The following is a 22,273-nucleotide window of genomic DNA, read 5'->3' as shown; positions in this document are numbered from 1 at the left end:
TATCACTATGGCTCATAATTGTGCCAATCTTGCACCATGGCTCCCAACCATGCTGATCTTGCCATGTGGCTCGTGCCAACTAAGCCTAAAAAAGGCACACGACAAAACACCTAATGATGGCACAATAATTCTGGGAGCAGCTCACTGCGCTTACACCCTTACTCGAGGTCCACAAGTAGTTTGAAGTCTCAAGCAGATCGCCAAACATGACCTTGCAGGCTAAGGATTATTTTGGTTATCCCAGCAGTCCAGTTTTCCTCAGTTGCACTCACGATAACGACTTTCATGCTCTTCAGTGCGAGAGGGTAAACCAATTCCCCGACACCCATATGAGTCTGCTCTCCAGTGCGAGAGGGTAAACCAATTCTTCGACACCCATATGGGTTTGCTCTCCAGTGCGAAAGGATAAACTAATTGCTCTCTAGTACGAGAGAGTAAACCAATTCCTCAAAACCCATATAGGTTTGCTCTCCAGTGCGAAAGGATAAACTAATTGCTCTCCAGTACAAAAGGGTAAAACTAATTGCTCTCCAGTGCGAGAGGGTAAACTAAATCCCTAACACCTATCTGGGTAAGCTCTCCAGTGCGAGAAGGCCACATAGTTCAAAAGATCAAATGCTTAAAGATTAACTAAGCAACAAATAGTTATGGGGCAGCAGCCACTTTTACACTTAACAGTTCGCTCATCCAACACTTCATCTTCAGCAACTTTGATCTTGGCATCTTTATCCTTGACTGCTCCATCTATGACAGTTGAAAAATCAAACTTAAGCAGTTTCCTTATTTTTAGCAAACAGCCTAGACGTGGTAGCCCAAACAATTGCCTATTCCACGCCATTTCCTCAGCCCATGCCGAACCAATCCTTGGCTTCAATCAAGCCGAGCTGCTCAAGTAATGGCCCTAACCACATCACTTCCTTAGCCTATGCCAAGCCGACTCCTGGCCCCTGCCAGCCGACGTGCTGCACCATCCCAACGATTGCCCCGTAGCAGCACCACCCAAGAATAAGACAAGAAGAAATTAAGTATTTATTACATTGGTTCGGCACTGAGAAGACGAAGAAAGCAACAAAAGACGGTCCTTTGCACGGGCAAGATGTAGAAGATTGCTAGAGGAGGGGGAGCAAATACCCTCTAAGTTCTCTCTCTTTTGTAGGGTAGAATAAATCACTCTCCAAAGTTGATTTAATAACCCACTTAAGGTGGACTTAAATAGGCTTTGAGAGAAATTTATTTCTCTTTCCTAAAAGGATCTAATTTCGTATTAAAGATAGAATCTACATCAAAACAAGAAGCAGTCCTAAGTTTCCTAGAGCAAGAAGATCTCTACACCTGCTGCCCTTTCCTACGAGCAGCCCAATAGGTGTGGGGGCATTTATGGAGCCAAAAATAATCACAAGGCGACACGTAGATTTTTGGTAAAAAGGACAAAGTTACCCCTGAGTCACACTGGTTGTCTTACGCGCGAGCAGTGGACAATAATTCTTTAATCAAGCCATGAGTGTCCAAAATAGGTAACCAATTCCAAATTATCTCATCCATCCTCATCTTAGGTGATTACTTCATAACCTCCAATTATTCCATATAAATGGAGATTAATTGGCTAATTAATGGATTAATTCCTAATTAATCCATTAATCACCAATTAAATCGTCCATTTTCACACAAAAAACCTCTAAGGGCCGGCCACCTCCATTCCTTATATATATCACCCAATTTTCTCTAAAAACCTAAGTTCCACACTCTTGCAAAACTCCCAAAAACTCTCCAAATATTTTTCTCTCTAAATTCTAACTTTGACATCGGAGGTTCTTCGGCCAAGGCCCCCTCATTCATCGTGGGAACGAGAGACTCTTGGCCTTGACCTAAGGTGTTAATTGTTTTGTAGGTGCAATTTTGTCAAAGAAGAAGATGTCGGAACTTTACATCCACAAGCAGTATGTCCTCTCTTACTGCAAATCTAACACTCGAGTATGACATGAGACTTCTGTCCATTGTTACCATTCCAACTATTCCAGTGAGAACCTCATTTCCCATTTGATCCATTACTGCCAGAAAAACCATTATTTCAGTGTTTCTAGAATTAGAACCCCCATTTATTTCTAGAACCATTGAATCCACCATTTTGAAAACCACCATTATTTCCATTGTGCCGATGAAATTGAAATTGCTGAGGAATATTTGCTTGAGTAAAGTTGCCACTAGAATGACCCCTTGTATTAAACTTGTTGTATTGTCCCACAAAACCATAGCTACTGGTAGAGTGAGAACTAAACTGACCCCCTAAGTTAGAAGACTATCATTGATAAAACTGTCTTCCATCTCTTATGTTGAAACCATTATGACCACCAGAATTTGAAGACTCGCCTTGACAGTACATACCAGCCATTGGAAATTGAACAGAACTTGGTAACTCTTCAACGGTTCTCTCAGCACTCAACAACTGGGCTCGAAACTCTTTGAGAGTTATTGGGGTTTCTCTAGCAACAATAACAGTACGAATGATATTATATTCAAAGGGTAAACCAGCCAAAGCAGCAACTATCAAGTCATTGTCAGAAAGCACTTCCCTTACAGCAAGTAGTTGATATTTTTTATTCTTCAATTGAAGCAAATATTTTTCAATAGAATCAGATCCTTTCTTGATTGTATGTAATTTAGTCTTGAGATGATTAATTCGTGCCCTAGAGACTGTGACATATCTATCAATAAGATTAGTCCAGGCTTTAAATGCAGTCTTACTACCAACAACATATTCAATAGCCTCATCACCAAGTGTGGCAATGAGTAAACTCAATAGAGCTTTATCAGTTTTAATCCATTCCTTATAAGCTTGTGTGAGTTCTTTAGTAACCCCATTATCCAAAGAAATCATATACTTAGGAGGACATACATTTGTACCATCAAAATGGTCGAACAAGTCATACCCTTCAAGCATAGAACGAAATTGAAAAGACCATTTTGCAAAGTTGTCTTCTTGCAGACGAATGGTAAATATGCCTAACAAACCATCAATCTTAAACAAATACGCCATCATGAATCATAGAATCAACACACACCAATTCAATAATAAACCTTCAAGATTTTCACAATAACCTGGCTTTGTGCCCCAATTCTTTAATAATCTGGCTTTGTGCCCTAACTTTTTTTGTTTCTTTCAATTATCTCAGAATTCAACAAGTATCAACAATTTGCAACAATTTTCAATAGTATGGCTTCGTACCCTAAAGCTTCTTGCTTATACAATCAACAATTTTCAACATACAATCAAGATAGCAACAATTCTTCATGATCAAATATCAACAGATTTCACCGTAAAAGACAATCAGCTTCGTGCCTCGAATTGTAATCAACAAAGTATGCATTATAGAGGAATAAGAACAGATACTGTTGATGCACAAAATCCGAAGGATCTTGGACCAACATAAATCTGGCCGTGAATCACACAAACGCTCAAGAACACAAAGATGTATTCTGCTTCACCCCAATGTTTAAGTTACGTCCACACTGATGTTGATTCCATTTACTGTATGAATGTATGGATTACAATAGATCGGCAATGGAGCTCTTTGTGGATGCAGCCCTTGCCATTTTGCTCTCTATTTGGCTAAGAGGGTATTGCCCTCTACATTGTTGTGAGGGTTGAGTGTAAGACTTTGTCTTCTTTGTGAAAGTCAGGCTCCCTTCATGAGGGTGAGGGAGAGTCCATTTTATAGAATAAGGGCTCCCTCCCTTTTTACATTTGTCATGGGCTTAGGGATGAGGCACAAAGACGAGGCCCAATATATGGTACCAACAGATACCATCAAATCTTCAAAGAAATCAGCGTGAAAGATGAAATTGGAATACACTGACATGGCACCGACGAACAGGAATCTCCAACGCCACAAAAAAAAATTCAGACTCCACGAACAAAACCTTCCACCCTTTTGAATTCCAGCACTAATTCTCAGGATCAAATCGAGAATATAGCGCTGGATACCATCATAACAGAGTTGCAGAAGCTGAAAATCAAGAAATGTATCAAGAGAGAGAGAAATAAGATAGTGAAGAGAATATTCTTTTGTATTGCAGTAATGAATGACTGGAAAGATTAGTTACAATCTGATGTAATTCCCTATTTATAGTAAGCACAGTAGCTTATTGACTAAGCTAACACCTCTAACAACCAACCTCACAAGATTATGACATTTGTCAATACAAGATCATGCCATCTGTCTAACATTACACATCTAGTACTCAATAAATACATTGTTTTAGACTTCCAATTGGGAATTACACAAAGCAAAACAAGTCAACTTGAATTTGTACTTTTCCTCCATGCGAAAAGACAATGTTTCCCCAAACTAAAATACTAGAGTTCATACACAACATTAATTTTAATCAAATACTAACTTTGAGAACTCATCAATTTGACGAATAAACAAAGTCTTCGATACTAACTTGAATACCAATTTGCAATATAAAATTTTCATAAAAAATTACTTTTTTTTTTTGCGTGACGGTGTGACCATTTCATAAAAATCTATTAATTTACAATATTTTTTTTTTAAAAAAAAAATCACATTTTACATAGGATTTCTCATTTGGAGTCATTTACACCCAAAATATAGATCACTTCTCCCATGGGAATATACGATATTCCGATCCCTTCCCCATTTTTATATGACAATTTGACATTATCGAATATGTCACTGCCACTTGACCTAATCTTATGTTAATGCATTTTAAACCATTTAATTAAAAAGAAAACTAAAGAAAATAGCTTGAAAACTTTGAGTTTTAATGATAAAGATAAAATAAAGGGTAAAGTGAATAGTACCAGGATTGACTTTTTAGTGTTAAAATATAATTTTTCGTTAAAGTGAACAATATCGGAAGTTTTTCGTTAAAATTCCTATAATTAAAGTCCTAATTAAATTTTATTTAACGCAGCGTCACAGTCCAAACGACACCCGCAAGTCAATCTATCAAAACGCCAACAAGTCCAATTTTTATTTTTTTTACTGAATTATTATATATTATCCACTAACCAGAAGAAACAAACCCCCATCATCCTTCTACAACGACCCTTCCCCTCGCCCTCCCAATTTTCCCGAGAAAATTCCAGAGAAAGTTCTCGAGCGAGAGAGAGAAAATGATGAACAAGATGCACGGGTACACGGAGGTGGGTACGAACAGTGGCGGCAAGGCGGCGGAGGTGGACATAGAGTCGGGGGAGTTGCTGTACCCAGGTCTGAGTAAAGGCGAGAACCAACTCCGATGGGGATTCATCCGCAAGGTGTACGGAATCTTGGCCGCCCAGATGGTTTTGACCACTATGATCTCCTTCGTCACCGTCCTCTACGCTCCGATCAACGATCTCCTCAAGGGCAGCCCTGGAATTCTCCTCTTCTTCGCCATCCTTCCCCTAATCTGTACGTAACCCTAATCACAAAAACCCTTATTTGTTGCATTAGTTGTGGGATTTGCGTTTATGGGTGTTGGTTTTAGATCTGAATTTGGTATTTTGAATCAAAGATCGAGGCTTTTTCTTTGAATTGGGGTTTTGCTGGGTGGTTATTTGGTACTAGATTTTGAAATTGATTCAGATTTGACTTTTCTGTGGGCGATCTAGGTCTTTTTATTTCGAATTTGGGTATTGTTTGATTTTGCTAGTTTTGCTATCTATGATGCGGTTACATGGTTACAAATACTTGGAAAATTTGAGAAATTTATCGGGTCTGTGATATGAATATGATCGTATTGATATCAAACTCGAAAATGCCTGTTTTCTAAGGTAGATTTTCATTGAATTACCCATTGATCTAATTGTTTGTTGGGTGAGGGGTTCTTTTATGAGTCTTGGAAGTTTTTTTTCTATAAAATTTATAGTTTCTTCTTTCTTGGGGTGTTTTTTCTAATTACTACAATATCCACTGCTGGGTTTTTGTTTTCTACATTATTTTCTTATTTTGCTTTATCTTATTAACCTTGAATTTCGACACAGTGTTGTGGCCCCTGCATGTGTATCAGCAGAAGCATCCCCTCAATTTTGTCTTCCTTGGACTTTTCACTCTGAGTTTGAGTGTCACAGTTGGCGTGGCCGTCGCGAATACAGACGGTTAGTCTTATTTCCCTACATTTTGAATGTTTTTACTGACATCTTGCAATCCGAGATTGTAGTGTTTATTTCGGTTGCTGATTTTTCATCTTTGTGGAATTCCTTAGCTTTTGGAATTACACTCATCTGATTATGTTTGTGCTTTCAGGAGCAATTGTGCTTGAAGCTTTGATTCTAACCTCAGCTGTGGTTGCATCCTTGACTGCTTACACCTTCTGGGCGTCGAGGAAGGGCAAGGACTTCAGCTTCCTCGGACCAGTGTTGTTCACCGGCCTCATTGTCCTCCTCCTAACCGGTTTCATGCAGGTCGGATTGTCTTTCTATTAATTTGTTCAGTACTTTTCCCTAAATACTTGAAATATCGACCTGACTTGGTGGTCGTGTACCCTCTTGCAGATGTTCTTCCCTCTTGGCCCTACAACTAATGCCATATATGGTGCCATTGGCGCTATCATTTTCTCTGGGTACATCGTCTATGACACTGACAACCTGATCAAGCGCTTCACATACGATGAGTACATTTGGGCCTCCATCACTCTTTATCTTGACATTCTCAACCTGTTCCTGACTATATTGCGGATGCTGAGGCAAAGCAACAATTAGTCATGCCAAGTACCGACTACCGACTCAACTCTCTGCAGTCTGGTTTTGGCTAAACTCTGTGGACATAGTATATATAGTCCAAGCCCGAACATAATCATTGTGGATGTAGCGTATATGTTTCCCTTTTACTCTCCAAACAGTTCTAAAGCCGAGTGAGCTGCCTCACTTTACGCCGATTTCTTAGTATTTTTACATTTGCCCAAACTAAGTGTGCTACATCTCATTTATGCGAAACATTTTACATTGTATGGATTTGGTTACTCAACTTGTTCGAACACCGGATTTTCTCCTTTTCGCTCACATGACACCCTATTTACCCGCAAAGCCCCGGCTATGGCTGCCATGAATGTTTCTCACACGACACACCATTTACCGGCAAAGCCCCGGCTATTGATGCCATGAATGTATCTACCAGGTGCCAATATAAACGAGATAATGTACTTGGTTTTTAAGGATGATTCTCCATGCTCAACTCCGAAGCATTTGCACGGTGCACCTTTGAAATTTGTACCCGAAATGTGACATAACGTGAATTGAAGGGTGCAAGGAACTCCGTTGAATGTATAGCCAAGGAAACCCCGTATCGGGTTTCTAATTTTATTCAACTATAAAATGTGACATAAATGCAAATGTAAATCACTTAAAACTTCACAGAACAGATAAGAGAACGTATTTATGTCGTATAACAACCAAATAAAACAATTATCTTCACAATGCTTGCGATGATCTTGTGACTGCAGTTTCGTCATGATTTAATAGTGACATCTTCTTCATCATCTTCGATATCCCAGCTCAAATCCTCCTCTTCCTCTGCTGCACTCAGCCGCTTATGTAAATTCGCTCTATTCGCACTGCTCCCCGTTGCATCCCCTTCGTTCTCATCAATGCTTCCTAAATCTTCAATCTCATCCCACCCAAGATCCTCTTCCTCAGGCATCGAGGGCTGGCTCGAAACAATCGAAACATCACTCTCTTTCCAAGAATCACCACCATCCGTCTTCCCTTCCGACACTCCATCAGATTTCGACTCTGCCTTATCCCCACCATCACTACTCACAGACTCCCTTGCAGCAACTTCAACACTCTCAACATTGTCACCCTCCATTGCAGCACCTTCACAAGAAGCTTGCTTTTGCTTCTCCAACTCTACAGTCCCACTCGAACCAACCTTCAAATCCGACCCATCACCCTCTTCCTTCCCTACATCTTTATCTTTATCATCATCATCATCATCAAAATCCCAACTCAAATCCTCTTCCGCCCCCGAAATTGCCCGATTCACGAGTTTCGCTCTCGCCTCCTCGGCTTCCTTCAGCTTATGCACCCGATAAAAGTACCTAGACCAGAAGCTCTCACTATCAACCTTACCAGGCACAATCTCCCCATAAATCTCACCAATCACTCCATTTTCCCTCATCAAATTCTCGACTTCCTCCGCCTTTTCGTCCAACACAAACCCTAATTTCCAGCTCCCATAGCTCTCCAAATCCTCCGGTTCCTCCAAATAAGCATTCAAATTACTCTGAACCGCACGCACCTGAGCTTCAAACCTACTGTACTTTCTCAAATCACTACCACTGCTACTCAATCTCTTATTATCACCACTAATCTCACGATTACCACTAACATTATCATCCAAATTATCAGATTCAACATCATCATCAGCTGAGATTGCGTCCCTACCGTGAGAGATGATCTCCGTCGTCGATTTCCAGACGGTGCTTCCGATATCATCGATCGCCTGGCCCACCGTCTCCAGCGATTCCTGAGCCACCGACGCGCCGACCTCGAGCGAACCCGGAAGATCCTTGACGGCGCGCGAAGCCACCTCCCGGATCACCGCCGTCTCCTTCTTCAACTCGGACCCGAACTCCTCGAGATCCCGGCGGTAGTTCTTCATAACGGATCCGGACTTCGTCGCCAGAGTCGTGATCAGACCTCCAAAGCTCCATGCCCCGGTGCCGGAATTCGGACGCGAACTTAGTTCCGGTTCCGGATCCGACTCCGGGTTAGGGTTGACGCCGTCGTTTGGGGCGTCGTAGTGCGGATCGTCGGAGGGAAGGGGCTCGTCGGAGAAGACCGAGTTGAAGAAATTCATCCGTGAGAGGAGGAGATTTCGGGGTTTTCGAGATTTTTGTGGAAATTTTTGGGGGTTAGAGATTTTCTGCAATCGGATTCGGAGTTAGAGATTAACCCGGAGCTCTATTCGTACCGAATAAATACTCTTTACAATAATAGTGACATGGATGGCGTAATCTAGCTTTAATATTTTGAAAAAATGGAATTTTGAATTAAATACCCGTTTAAATGCTAAAATTGATATTTTTTCTGTTTTTGTATTGTAGCGTAAGGGGGTGGATCACTCGAATACTTCGAGTCCTATCGTACCATCAAATAATTGGTTTCCTTCAAATTACTCTTTCAATTTTAATCAAATTACAGTAACAGTTTCTCAACTAAAAATTTATTATTATTGGTCTCTCCACTTATCAAAATATGTAGCTATAATCATTTTCATCAATTTCGTCAAAATTTTGTCAAAATAAGTTATGTTGGAATAACCATTTATCTAATTAGGGTCCTTCAACTCATCAAAATGTGTAATTATAGTCTTTTTCGTCAACTACGTTAAAAATTTTGTCAAAACGAGTTATGTTGGAATGATCATTGCTACAATTGGGTTAAAGTTAAGGGACAATTTCTCCAGTTATTAAAGTTGAGGGATCAATGGTAATGAATTTTTAATTGAGAGACCATAACTACACGTTTTGATGAGTTGAGGGACCAATGATAATGAATTTTTAGTTGATGGACCATTGCTCCAATTGAGTTAAAGTTAAGGAACCATAACTACAATTTACTCTTCTCAAAATAATGGTACTCAAGATCTATATTATAGTTCCAATTGACAATGTCATTTACCATTATGTTCTTCTCTCAGTAGACATGCACTAATCAATGATGTTGACCAAAGAACGAAAGTTGGTAAGAGTTGAATCCATCCCGACACGTAATCTTGAAATACTCTTGTCAACTGCAAATTTTAGTCCAAAATATAGCCTCCAAATCTTAGCATCAATCACCTGACAGAAAGCCCACCAAGCCAATCATGGATCTTATTTCTAAGAACACCTATATTTCCAGTGCATTGAGCCGAGAAGTCGACAGAGACGCAATCTCTAATAATATGAACAATGGTCTCAGACGTCCAAGAGCATAAAGAGCAAGAGGAATCCACAGTGAGGTCTTTCTTGGCCCTTCCTCATTTGTTAAAAACTTATTTTTCTGTTTTTAGTTCTTACACAAAACGCATGTTAAATTGTGAGTTCGATACCAACTTATTCATTTCATCCCTTAATGTAAATTTATCGTAAAAAAAAAAAGTCAACTAAATATCCAAATCAATCATGACTTGAGGAAGCAATACGATGCTTCTAACTCTAAGAATCATATTCCATAGATAATAGGCAACTTCTAGAAGCAAACTAGTTTTAAAATTCACCTCACAATCATCATCATGTACAACTCTCCATTCTGGAGGAGTTTGATCAAACAAAGCAACAAACAAAATCTCCATAAAATGGCAAACCTACAAAACACATATAACTCATAAGTGCTCATGAGCACCCAAAACCAACCATTTTTACATACTTTTTCGAAGATTTTACAACATTATGTCAAAAGACTCTTCCTTTTTTCTTCTCCTTTTTGTAATTCAACAAAGATTACAAGAGCATACAGATCTTGACAGACCCCACTCTTGAAAGCATTATACTCCGTCCATTCTCCTTTCCCTTTTCTTGGCACATGGCGTTTTGTCATACGATAAAGGTAAAGGTCGTACCCAGTGCACAAGGCTCCCGCTTTAAGCAGGGTCTGGGAGAGGTGAATGTCGGCTAGCCTTACCCCCATTTATGGAGAGGCTGCTCCCAAGTCTCGAACCCGAGACCTACCGCTCATGGGCGAAGGCACTTGCCATCGCACCAAGTACAATTTCAGAACAAGCACAACAAGCAGATGTGAGGTAGTATTCTACAGGTTAACTAGTTGAGATACTCTTTCGATTTCCTTGATGATCAGCTCCTTTTCCTCTTCAAATTGCTCATCTTCATCACCTGCAAAGAGACTATAAATCAACGGGGATGAAAGCGACATGAAAGTTTCAATATTTTTGGAAGCACCATCATCCTTTCACAAGCCAATTCATACAAAGAGTTGCATGGTCAGAAAAGTAACAAGTTAAGAACCTTTTCCAGCAGAAAGATTATGAAGCAAGTCTGTCAACTTTTCATGGTTTTTAGCCAAGATAAGTTTTACTTCCTGTGGCTTATTAGGATTCGCAACAAAGACCTGCATTTAGAACACAGATATATAATAATCAATAATGAACAAAATGAGAAAAATGAGAAACACGGGTGGGAACCGAAGTAATCTGAGACTTTTATTTATGAAGTTGACAAACGAGCAAGGTATAAAATATCGATGATATCGGAAATATCGGTAGTTTAAAAACACAGAAATTTCGATGGAAATATCGGGATATTATCGATATCGATAAAAATTGAATAAAAACCACGGAAATTATAAGAAAAACTTGGAAATTTTTATTGAAACTTTACAGGATGCTTATTTAGTCAATTATCTATTAGTTTATCACAAAAAATTGGAAGGAAATGCATTGCATGATAGATATAACTGATTTAAGTTGATTATATAGCGAGCTGACAAACATTGTGTACAGAAAATATAAAGTAATTAATGAAATAAGTTTAAACACACCATAATCATTTATATATAATGAATTAGTACAATATTTTACACTTTATACATTGCATGATAAGATACATGAGTGACTTAGTAAGGTCTAAAATATCGATGATATCGGAAATATCGGTAGTCCAAAAACACGAAAATTTCGATGAAAATATCGGAATATTATGAATATTTAAGACCATGCAAACGAGAAGTTAAGGCATCAATATCAGACTGCATCATACAAAATTGACTCGTACGATATATGAATCTGTACATTGTTCCAACGCACATCCCTCGTTGCATGAAGTTCAAAAAGCAGCGTACAAAATGCACTCCATGTTCTATCACATTCATACAAACACACACATCTAGGAAGCAGGAGAGGAAAAATGAGCAGGGGACGCACCTTGAAGATGTGGAAGGCATAGATTTGGATGTTTTTACTTGAATCCTGCTCATATTAAAAGAAAAATATTAAACAGCATGCTAAATGCACAAAGTAACACTATTTGCGTACATTTCAATGTAGTACCCATAGCTTGGTCATCCATAGTCCTAGAGAGTACTAGCAATAATAAATTCAATACCTAGAGCAACGTCATCATGACTTTCAGGTACCAAACTTCTAAAATGTAGCGCTTCATTAGAGCAACTTCAGCGGATGCTGGTTACTCGGGCGACAGGGGAGGAGAAAGGGCATGAGGGCCGGTGGGAGCAGCTCCAGCGGGGAAGGGTCCGAGTGAGGGTGGGAGCCCGAGCGAAGGGGGGGGTGGGGAGTCGACGGGCCTGTGGCCCGAGGGCTTTGCAATATTTTATGTATTTTGTGTCAGAGAGAGAGAGAGAGAGTGTTTTTTGTGTTAGAGAGAGAGAGGATTTTTTATTATTTAAACAAACAAAAAAACTATTATTTTAATTGCTTATTGCCAGGGGGTTCCAAGGGTGGAGATGTAAATGGCAATTACTGTTCATTAATGGTAGTTACTATTCATTTAAGGCAGTTACTGTTTAATATGGTGGATTGAATAGTAGATTGCCAGGGGGAAGGACTCCATGGGTGGAATTGCTCTTATATGTGAATTTGGAGTCTCCAAGAGGAATTCGGAGAGAAGCTAAAATCCATATACAATTTATCTTTTAGAGCATCTCATAAATCAAAAGAATAGTAGACAGAAGTTGAAAATTTAGATACAAGAACCCACCTTCAAAGATTGCCTCCTAGTCACATAATTTGGAGATGTCAAGAGCTTTTCATATAGATCAAATAACTGGAACAACAATTTATTATCAAATAAGCTCAGAATAATATACACTAGAATGTAACAATACACTAGTGAAAAAACGTCTTAATCAAGCAGAAGCGTGTGTGTAAAATATTTAATTAACATAAACATATGAAAAGTCACACTGCTACGATTGCCACTGACCATATTTGTACATAAATTTATAGTAAGAAAAAGCGTAAGCAAACCTCGTCATAGTGAGCAGTCAAAAATTCAGATACCATTGTTCCATGTTTAGTAAGTAGATCCTGCCAAATTCAGGACATATTATGAGAGAACAGATAGGGCCACAAAAGCTCATCAATGTTTAGAAAGGTCCAACATCAAAGAAGTTCATGATTCTGACCTTAAAGGTAAAGAACGCATCAGAAGCAACGTCAAGGTTAGGCAGCTCCACATATTTGAAGAACAACTCAAAGCTCGCGGACTCCAATATGTATCTGCAAAACACTACACAAATCAAATGTGCAAATAAAAGAAATTTGCTTGCCAGTTAGAAGGAAAATAGAAACACTTAAAATATAAAAAGAACGAACAACCATTAATTATCATTAATTATCATTAATGGAATGTAACAGAGCATCTCATTTTACAAAATATGATCTACTTTAGCAAGATCACTACTAACTTGCAACAACCATTAAAAGGTCGTACCAAGTGCACAAAGCTCCCGCTTTAAGCAGGGTCTGGGAGCCAAAAACATTAGCAGGAAAAAAAAGATAAAAAGTTTGAATGTCTTACTTTGCAAGTGCGGGGAATCTAATGCAATCCCTCAACATATTCTCACAATTCAAAGCAATTTCCTTGTTATCATAGCTGTTTGAAAAAGAAACCAATAAGTGTCGTGCAATACTAATCTACCAGTTGAAAAAGTATGACAACAAGTATAAAACATTAGGACAATATCCCAATGTCCCATTGGTCGCAGCTGATGGTGAAATTACACCTAGCTACGTGCATGAGTCCGTTGTTTGCTTACTGGAACTTTAGGTAAAGAAACTGAAAGTGACAAAATTGGCAGAATTTGGACAAGACAACTTTGGTTTGTACAAAATGTTTTATTAACAAATTGTGACATGACAATAAACAAAGCGGCCTTGCCAATTAACAAAATTAATTTGTAACACAGACACACGGTTTGGCAGCCAAAAACAAATTCTCCAAAAATTGAAGGAGAAAGGGACAGATCCAATAAAACTTACAAACCTCTAATAAGTGTGGGAGGATACAAGTGGTAAAAACACAAAGTGAAAATCCCTATTTTACACAGACGTACTAATAAAACATTAACAAACTTACTACACGACAAGAAAGTCTAATAATTCCAAATGGTTCTCCGTGTATTCTGCACAGCAATAAGTTGATTCAACCTTTTGCTTCATCAATGTGGACCAACAATGGACCAAATCCTTTCTTGCCTGTATTGAAAACAATTCATCATCACGTGCAACCAATGCTTCATTTTTATACCATATTTAGGGTCTCGTATTTAGATCTCGTACAAATACTTGGGGAACTTAAATGTAATTATGTGATAAAGGAAGGGGCAAATATGTAATAAGTGATGAGTCCTTATTCTATAAAAATGACCCTCAACCTCACAATAGGGGGAGGGCCATCTCTTAGGCCAATTCCTAAGCCCTCTCACCCCCTCTCAAAGCTCTCACTCTCAGAGCTCTCTCTCCCTCAAATAAATACATAATCAGTGTGGACGTAGCCTAAACTTTGGGGTGAACCATGATACATCTTGTGTCATTTACATTACTTGCAGATTCACGGTCGGATTTACGTTGTTCCAAGACCTCCGGTTTTGTGCATCAACACTTCATATGCTAGGCATTATGATAAAAATTACCATAACTTACCTCCCATCCCAGTATAGGTAACTTGTGAATCAGAAGATCAAGAACACCCTCCTTACAAATCTCAAAAGCAAGCTGTGAAACGTGATCCATATTTGGTTCGGTCTCCCCATCTCCAGAAATCATACATTTCATTGTCGTGAAATTCTTTTCAACTTCTTCCAAAGCCTATAATAAAGTTAAACAACGTCTGCTTAAAAAAAACTAAACTTGCATATCATTAATTAAACCCCCAACACCTACAAGTTTTATGTAAAACATTGCAAGAGCACAGTTAAAGAAAAACCCGCGTCCATCCACATGTCATTCTCTAATTGATTCTTAGTCATGAAATTCCTTTGGTTCCCTTCTTCCTTTACAAAGTAAGTACAGTTTATTTATTTATTTATTTTATGAACTAATGGGGTGTTTTTCACTAAAGTGTAAACCCCAACAACAACAACAACAACAACAACAAAGCCTTTTCCCACTAAGTGGGGTCAGCTATATGAATCCTAGAACGCCATTGCGCTCGGTTTTGTGTCATATCCTCTGTTAGATCCAAGTACTCTAAGTCTTTTCTTAGGGTCTCTTCCAAAGTTTTCCTAGGTCTTCCTCTACCCTTCGGCCCTGAACCTCTATCCCGTAGTCACATCTTCGAACCGGAGCGTCAGTAGGCCTTCTTTGCACATGTCCAAACCACCGTAACTGATTTTCTCTTATCTTTTCTTCAATTTCGGCTACTCCTACTTTACCTCGGATATCTTCATTCCTAATCTTATCCTTTCTCGTGTGCCCACACATCCAACGAAGCATCCTCATCTCCTCTACACCCATTTTGTGTACGTGTTGATGCTTCACCGCCCAACATTCTATGTCATACAGCATCTCCGGCCTTATTGTTGTCCTATAAAATTTTCCCTTGAGCTTCAGTGGCCTATGACGGTCACACAACACGTCGGATGCACTCTTCTACTTCATCCATCCAGCTTGTATTCTATGGTTGAGATCTCCATCTAATTCTCCGTTCTTTTGCAAGATAGATCCTAGGTAGCGAAAACGGTCGCTCTTTGGTATTTCCTGATCTCCGATCCTCACCCCTAACTCATTTTGGCCTTTATTTGCACTGAACTTGCACTCCATATATTCTGTCTTTGATCGGCTTAGGCGAAGACCTTTAGATTCCAACACTTCTCTCCAAAGGTTAAGCTTCGCATTTACCCATTCCTGAGTTTCATCTATCAACATTATATCGTTTGCGAAAAGCATACACCAAGGAATATCATCTTGAATATGTCATGTTAACTCATCCATTACCAACGGAAAAAGGTAAGGACTTAAGGATTGTTGATGCACAAAATCAGTGAGGACTTTGGTACAATAGAAAGTATTAAGTTTGTGATCTTCGCTAGATTGCTCCGGTCATTAGTGTGGATAAGTATGTAAATGGATAGAGACAGGAAAGCAAACACAAGATATATGTGGTTCACCCTAATTGGCTACGTCCACGGAGTAGAGGAGTTCTCATTAATTGTGAAGGGTTTACACAAGTACATAGGTTCAAGCTCTCCTTTAGTGAGTACAAGTGAATGATTTTGTACAAATGACATTAGGAAATATTGTGGGAGAATGATCTCGTAATCATGAAACTTCTAAGTACCGAAGTGTGGTATTGTCTTCACTTGCCTTATCTATCTCATAGGTAGATGTGGCATCTTTTCTGGAAGTACTCTTCCTCCATCCAGGGGTGGTATCTTTAACTGGTGGAGATGCACAAGGTAATGTATCAATTTCATTTGAAGCTTACTTGTAGTTTTAGGTTTGGTCAAGCGCGATACAACCATGTAGTAGGAGTCCCCCAAGTCGCCGACCTAGGGGATTTGCTGAAAGAGGTGACAGACAAGGTAAGCAATCAGAGCTCAAAGCAATCAGTCCCAGATCAGAAGTTTGATTTCGAGTTCCGGCTGATTGTTCTCATTCTCCCTATCTTGCAGGCAGCATGAAGGATAAAGAGAAGAAAAAGGAGAATAGATGATATGAGATACTTTTGCTTTTGAAGAAGTAACTTTCCACATGCTTATTCTTGAACTGGGCTGGAGGATTTTCTGGTTTCCTCCAGAGTATAAGGCCGACTGAAGAATTTGAGGGTCAAAACAAGTCCATCAAATCTAGAGTACGTTCGACCCTGCTGATATGGGATACTTTTGCTGTTGACAAAGTAATGGATGTATCGGCACGTGTTCTATTACGTTTGTCTCCACATGCTTCCTTGTATCCTTCTCACTTTCCCAATTTGTTCCTCAGGCAGATGTGGTATCTTCTCTAGAAGTATAAGATGTTGAAGATGAGTACCCGAGAGCAATGCCAGGTAAGTAATCAGGTAAGGGGTTCCAGGCAGTCAGTTCCTGACTGGAAGCTTGATTCCAAGTGCTGACTGATTGCTCTCTTTCTCCTTGTCTTGCAGGTAAGAACAAGGCTAAAGGAAAAGACAGGGAAAAAACATGATATGAGATACTCTTGCTTTTAACCCTGATGATATGAGATATTCTTGCTCTGGTGTAGCTTGTTGCAGAGGTATTATCGGGGGGAAAGAAAGCTGAGTATTTCGAGAGGTTTCGTTGGGAGTGCCCTCTTAGATATGAGGAAGGGTTGAGCATTTTTGCAGGTCTGCCTATCCATTAAAGATGGAGGTCAACATATATAGGAGTCTCCTTAACAACAAGTAGTAATGATATTCCTTTACCCTGCTTGGTCATAGCACGATAGTGGGAGCTGCCAGCTTCACGTGTTTTAACTCTGTCAGAGCACTTTGAAAAAGTGGTCTGTGGTATCTGGAAAGCTGATGTTGCATGTGAATATTACAGACAAGCTTTATCCAAGGAGATCTGGCTCTCGAAGTTGAGAAAGCGGTGCCTCTTCGGTTTTCGAACAAGCAATCCTGTCGGGGATCTGGCTCTCGAGATTCGGAGAACGATGCCTCTTCGATTTTTGAGAAAGCAATCCTGCTGGGAGTCTGTCTCTCGAGATTCGGATAGTGGTGTCTCTTCGATTTTTGAGAAAGTAATCATGTTGGGAATCTGGCTCTCGAGATTCAGAGGGCGGTGCCTCTTCAATTTTGGAGCAAGCAATCTTGTTGGGAGTGTTTTCTCGAATGTGAGTAAAGGTTGGGCATGTTTGCTAGTCTACCTTGCCACGGAGCACAGAGGTTGACACACAGGGACTTTCCAATTATCCAGCAGTGGTGTTGTTCCTTTACCCTTGTGGGTAATAATATGGTAGGTAGACCTTCAAAATTTATGTGTCTAAACTTTGTTAGTGCTGTTTCTTTGTTATTCTTTTACCCTTCTTGGTCATAGCGATGTAGTGGGAGCTACAAGCTTCACGTGTCTAAACTTTGTCAGAGATCTTTGGCAAAGTTATATGTGGTACCCATGAGCCGATGGTGCGTGTGGAAAGTGGATGATTGAACAGTAAGATTCACATGCTTTCTACTTCACCAGAAATCTTTGACAGAATGCCCGTAATTTCTGCAAAGCTGAGTGTGCATGTGACATGTGCTGACAAGGCTGAAAAAGCAGGTGCTTCTTCGATTTCTGAGATCGGCCTTCGTGGTCTCTGAGTAGCCCAGCTTTTGAGAAAATAAGCGCCTCTTCGATTTCTGAGATCGGCCTTCGTGGTCTTTGAGCAGCTCAGCTTTTGAGAAAGCAAACGCCTATTCAATTTCTGAGATCGGCCCTTGTGGTCTCTGAGCAGCCCAGCTTTTGAGAAAGCAAACGCCTCTTCGATTTCTGAGCAGGCGCCTCTTCGATTTCTGAAGCTCCGTCGAGTGCAGATTTTTATAGAGGCTGGCATTAAGTTCCAAAGGACACTTGAATCTCCACCAGTAGAAGCTCCATTCTTGCACTTCTAAGATCTTGATTTGTCCGACCTCTTCTCTCTTCAACACTTTTGAAAATGTCTGGCATCTCCGACCGTCGTTCTGACTTGAACCTTGTTGAAGAGGCAAACATGCCTTCTCTAGACAACATATAGCACACATCTTTCTTATCCCCTACTGGTTCTCTTACCGTTGGGGATTCCGTGATGAAGAATGATATGACCGCTGCGGTGGTGGCCAGGAACCTTCTCACTCCCAAAGATAACAGACTACTTTCCAAACGGTCTGATGAGTTGGCTGTTAAGGATTCTCTGGCTCTCAGTGTTCAGTGTGCAGGTTCTGTGTCTAATATGGCCCAACGCCTATTTGCTCGAACCCGCCAAGTTGAATCATTGGCGGCTGAAGTGATGAGTCTCAAACAGGAGATTAGAGGGCTCAAGCATGAGAATAAACAGTTGCACCGGCTCGCACATGACTATGCTACAAACATGAAGAGGAAGCTTGACCAGATGAAGGAATCTGATGGTCATATTTTACTTGATCATTAGAGGTTTGTGGGTTTGTTCCAAAGGCATTTATTACCTTCGTCTTCTAGGGCTGTACCGCGTAATGAAGCTCCAAATGATCAACCTCCGATGCCTCCTCCTTCTAGGGTTCTGTCCAGTACTGAGGCTCCGAATGATCCCCCTCCGGTGCCTTCTCTTTCTGGGACTCTACCGACTGCTGAGACTTCTCCTAAGCAACCTTTGTGAAGGCTCCATCTTGTTTGTTTATTTTGACTCATGTATATGTACATACTTGTAACTTATCGGAGATATCAATAAATAAGCTTTGCTTCATTTCAACGTATTATGTTAAATACACCAAAGCTTTCTTCTCTAAGTTCTTTGATTTTTTTTTTGTTGAAGCTTGTATGTTGAAGCTTTGTGAGTGGAGCATGTAGATTGAGGTAGTGTTCCCTTAATTTCCCGAGTGAGGAAAACTTCTCGGTTGGAGACTTGAAAAATCCAAGTAGTAGTGGCAAGTAACAACAAAGTTGGGAAAACGAAAGCTAGTAACTTTGCCCACCAAAATACGAAATTCAATTGAGAAAAACACTTCTACACTTAAAATTTTGCTTGCACTAATCGAAGTTCTTAGAATTATCTCTATCTAAATCAACCCAATTGACAATCTCCCATTGATTTATGCAATGCTGCAAAGACACACACCCACAAAGCAAAACCAAGCACCCATTTGCCTCAATTGCATAACCAAATTACAAATGCAAGTTTGGGAAATTGGAACAAGAACAATAAATCATAAGCCTTAGAAATTGAGATAGAGGACCTTTTTTAGGGCTTTGACTTCGACGACTGTCTGGATATCGAGGGCCAGAAGGCTGTCGTTGATGGCCTTGGCCACCTCCTGAGGGGTTTTAGGCCTCGACGGCTTGAAGAATGAAAACGACAAGATCGTCAGTGTCGTTCAATTCTCCTCTCCCTATCTCTCCTCGAAGAATTGAGGGAAATTCAACGGAGCTTTTGTTAATGGTGATTGTGAAAAGTCAATCTTTTACCGGCTCAGTGAGATAAAACGCGGGTACATAGAAATGAAGGGGATGTATTGAATTGGGATTTTTAACTCAAAAATTGTTTCTCAATTCACAACTCTAAAATTTAGGCATTTCGTCAAAGATTTTTAACTCAAAAACTGTTCCTCAATTCACAACTCAAAAATTTAGGGGTATTTAGGGGGTGTATTTAATTTGGAATTTGAGAGATTTGGATTTATAAATTCATGGATTTTTATGGAGTTTAATTGATTTGTAGAGATTCCATATAAAATTTAGATTCAATTCCATGTAAAATTTAATTGAATACACCTGAAATGTTATAAACTTTTTTAAAATCCTAATTGAATACACCCGAATTTCTAAGGATTTTAATAAACTATCTTAAAATCCTGATTGAATACACATTGAATTTCAAAAAATGACTTAAAATATTGATTGAATACACCTAGATTCATTAAAATAATTAAAATCCCTCAAAATCCCAATTAAATACACCCCCTTAATTAAGATTTTAAGTGATTATCTAAAATTTAATGTGTATTCAATTAGAATTTTAATATAGTTTATTAAAATTCTTAGAAATCTGGGTGTATTCTGTGACAGCCCGTCCCAAATGTGTATATTATTTTAACCTCGATAGCGTGAAATGACCATTTTGCCCTTGAGCGTTGGATTGTGTTTGTATTAATGGGCTAAGAAAAGTGACCAATTAATTTCTTTCCTAGCTAATTGGACCCAATTAGAACTTAGGATTTTGTTTGTTTTTGGTTGGTGACCCAACTTGGAACACACACACCTATACACAAACTCCCGTTGACCCTCTCTCTCTTCTCCTTCTCGGATCTCTTTCCATTTCCGTACAATTGTACGGACATATTTCAAACCAACCTTTGCAGGCATGGATCGAGACTGTGAAGGTGGTTTTCATGTTCCTTGCAAGCCTAGGAGTCAATTCATACCCTTAGTTGGTCGTGAGAGCTTGTAGAACTTGAATTTCCTAAACTTCGGTGATGGGTGATTTGCCTCCGACGTGATTGCAAAGGTTTTAAGTGGTTTTGAGACCTAAGAAGTATTATTCTTGCTTTTCTAGCACATTGGATCGATTTTGGAGTAGTTTTGATGTTAGAACACTTGAGTTTATCAAGTTGCAGGTTTGAACATTCGATCGAAGGATTTTCCAACCACTTTTCGTTGGTTTTAGGTCCCCAAAGTGGGAAGAATGTGTTCGACTCGTTGTAAGCTTCATTTTGGTGACAATTTCATCGAATGTGGTTGGGAAATGGAAGAGATATGAAGTTTTAAAGTTTTTCCAGTTTCCGATGACACAAACGGTGACGGCGACGGAATCCGATGACTCGCCGGAGAAGAAGGCGAATATTCCATCAATTTTGATGGAATATTTTAAGAATATTCTAACGGCGTTAGGTATCTTTAACGGCATATGCTTTTATTTAACGGAATATTCCATAACGCCGTTAGGGAATCCATCAGTGTGCCAGGCACGTGCCTGCGTGTGACGGCGTGTGGGACGTCGAAATTTTTTTCTAAAAATATGGGGATGTTCGTGGGGTTGAGTAGATCACGTTGGTATATTCAAACACCCAAATTCAGCAATGTATGAGAAGTTATTACCTAGTTTTGGTTATGTAATTTAAATAACGTTTATATAGTTGTTTCGCATATAGGTGAGACCTATCGTGAGGACGAGCGCAGTCAAGCAAGGCTCGGGGGTTACGACCCTTCCACATATTAGTGAATGGGCTTTTGATTTTCAGTATATACTTATATACTGGGTATTTTTCCTAGAAAATGTGTTTAAATGAAATTATGTTTTGAAATGCCATGCCTGTTGATTTATACTTAGACTATGAAATTGTATGGTATATGCATATATGATTCGACGCGGTGGACGCTCAGGTAATTATCAAGTGCGTTGTATATTGTTATTGTGAATTGATGATCCTGTGAGATGTGTTGAGAGCTAATAAACTTGCGCCTCGATGTTAGTGCTCCTGCCCGTGGTTAGGGCATAGTCCTTTACGTGATGTTCACCTCCCACACCATACGCTTACCTTGGATCCAAGTTAGGTGCATAGTCCTGTCGTACAGACCATTATAGGTGGTTCCGACTCGTAGGTGACCCGCGATTATTCGCACAATCTTCACATGATCGTAGCACTAGAGCATATTTATTTACACCCAATCCTGTCGTACAGACCACATTAGGTGGTTCCGACTCATGTGCATGCATACTTATTG

General features: G+C 39.6%; 2 protein-coding genes and 1 pseudogene across 2 annotated transcripts; 1 reads left to right on the top strand and 2 right to left on the bottom strand.

Annotated features, from left to right (window-relative positions):
• Nucleotides 1-4,944: 4,944 nt before the first annotated feature.
• LOC103403824 (BI1-like protein) lies at nucleotides 4,945-6,981 on the top strand. The gene is made up of 4 exons (XM_008342672.4): nucleotides 4,945-5,417; nucleotides 5,990-6,103; nucleotides 6,252-6,409; nucleotides 6,500-6,981. Exons 1-4 carry the CDS (start codon nucleotides 5,138-5,140, stop codon nucleotides 6,704-6,706), a joined length of 759 nt encoding a protein of 252 aa, XP_008340894.3. The 5' UTR covers nucleotides 4,945-5,137; the 3' UTR covers nucleotides 6,707-6,981.
• Nucleotides 6,982-7,268: 287 nt separating this feature from the next.
• LOC103403823 (uncharacterized) lies at nucleotides 7,269-9,001 on the bottom strand. The gene has a single exon (XM_008342671.4). The coding sequence runs from the start codon at nucleotides 8,802-8,804 to the stop codon at nucleotides 7,452-7,454; it is 1,353 nt and encodes a 450-aa protein (XP_008340893.3). The 5' UTR covers nucleotides 8,805-9,001; the 3' UTR covers nucleotides 7,269-7,451.
• Nucleotides 9,002-10,688: 1,687 nt separating this feature from the next.
• Nucleotides 10,689-19,923, bottom strand: LOC103403889 (uncharacterized; annotated as a pseudogene).
• Between the last annotated feature and the right edge of the window lie 2,350 nt (nucleotides 19,924-22,273).

This window comes from Malus domestica, chromosome 16, assembly GCF_042453785.1.
Source record: "Malus domestica chromosome 16, GDT2T_hap1".
Lineage (NCBI taxonomy): Eukaryota > Viridiplantae > Streptophyta > Magnoliopsida > Rosales > Rosaceae > Malus > Malus domestica.
Note: the sequence above shows the minus strand (reverse complement) of the source record. Positions and strands in the feature narration are given on the sequence as shown.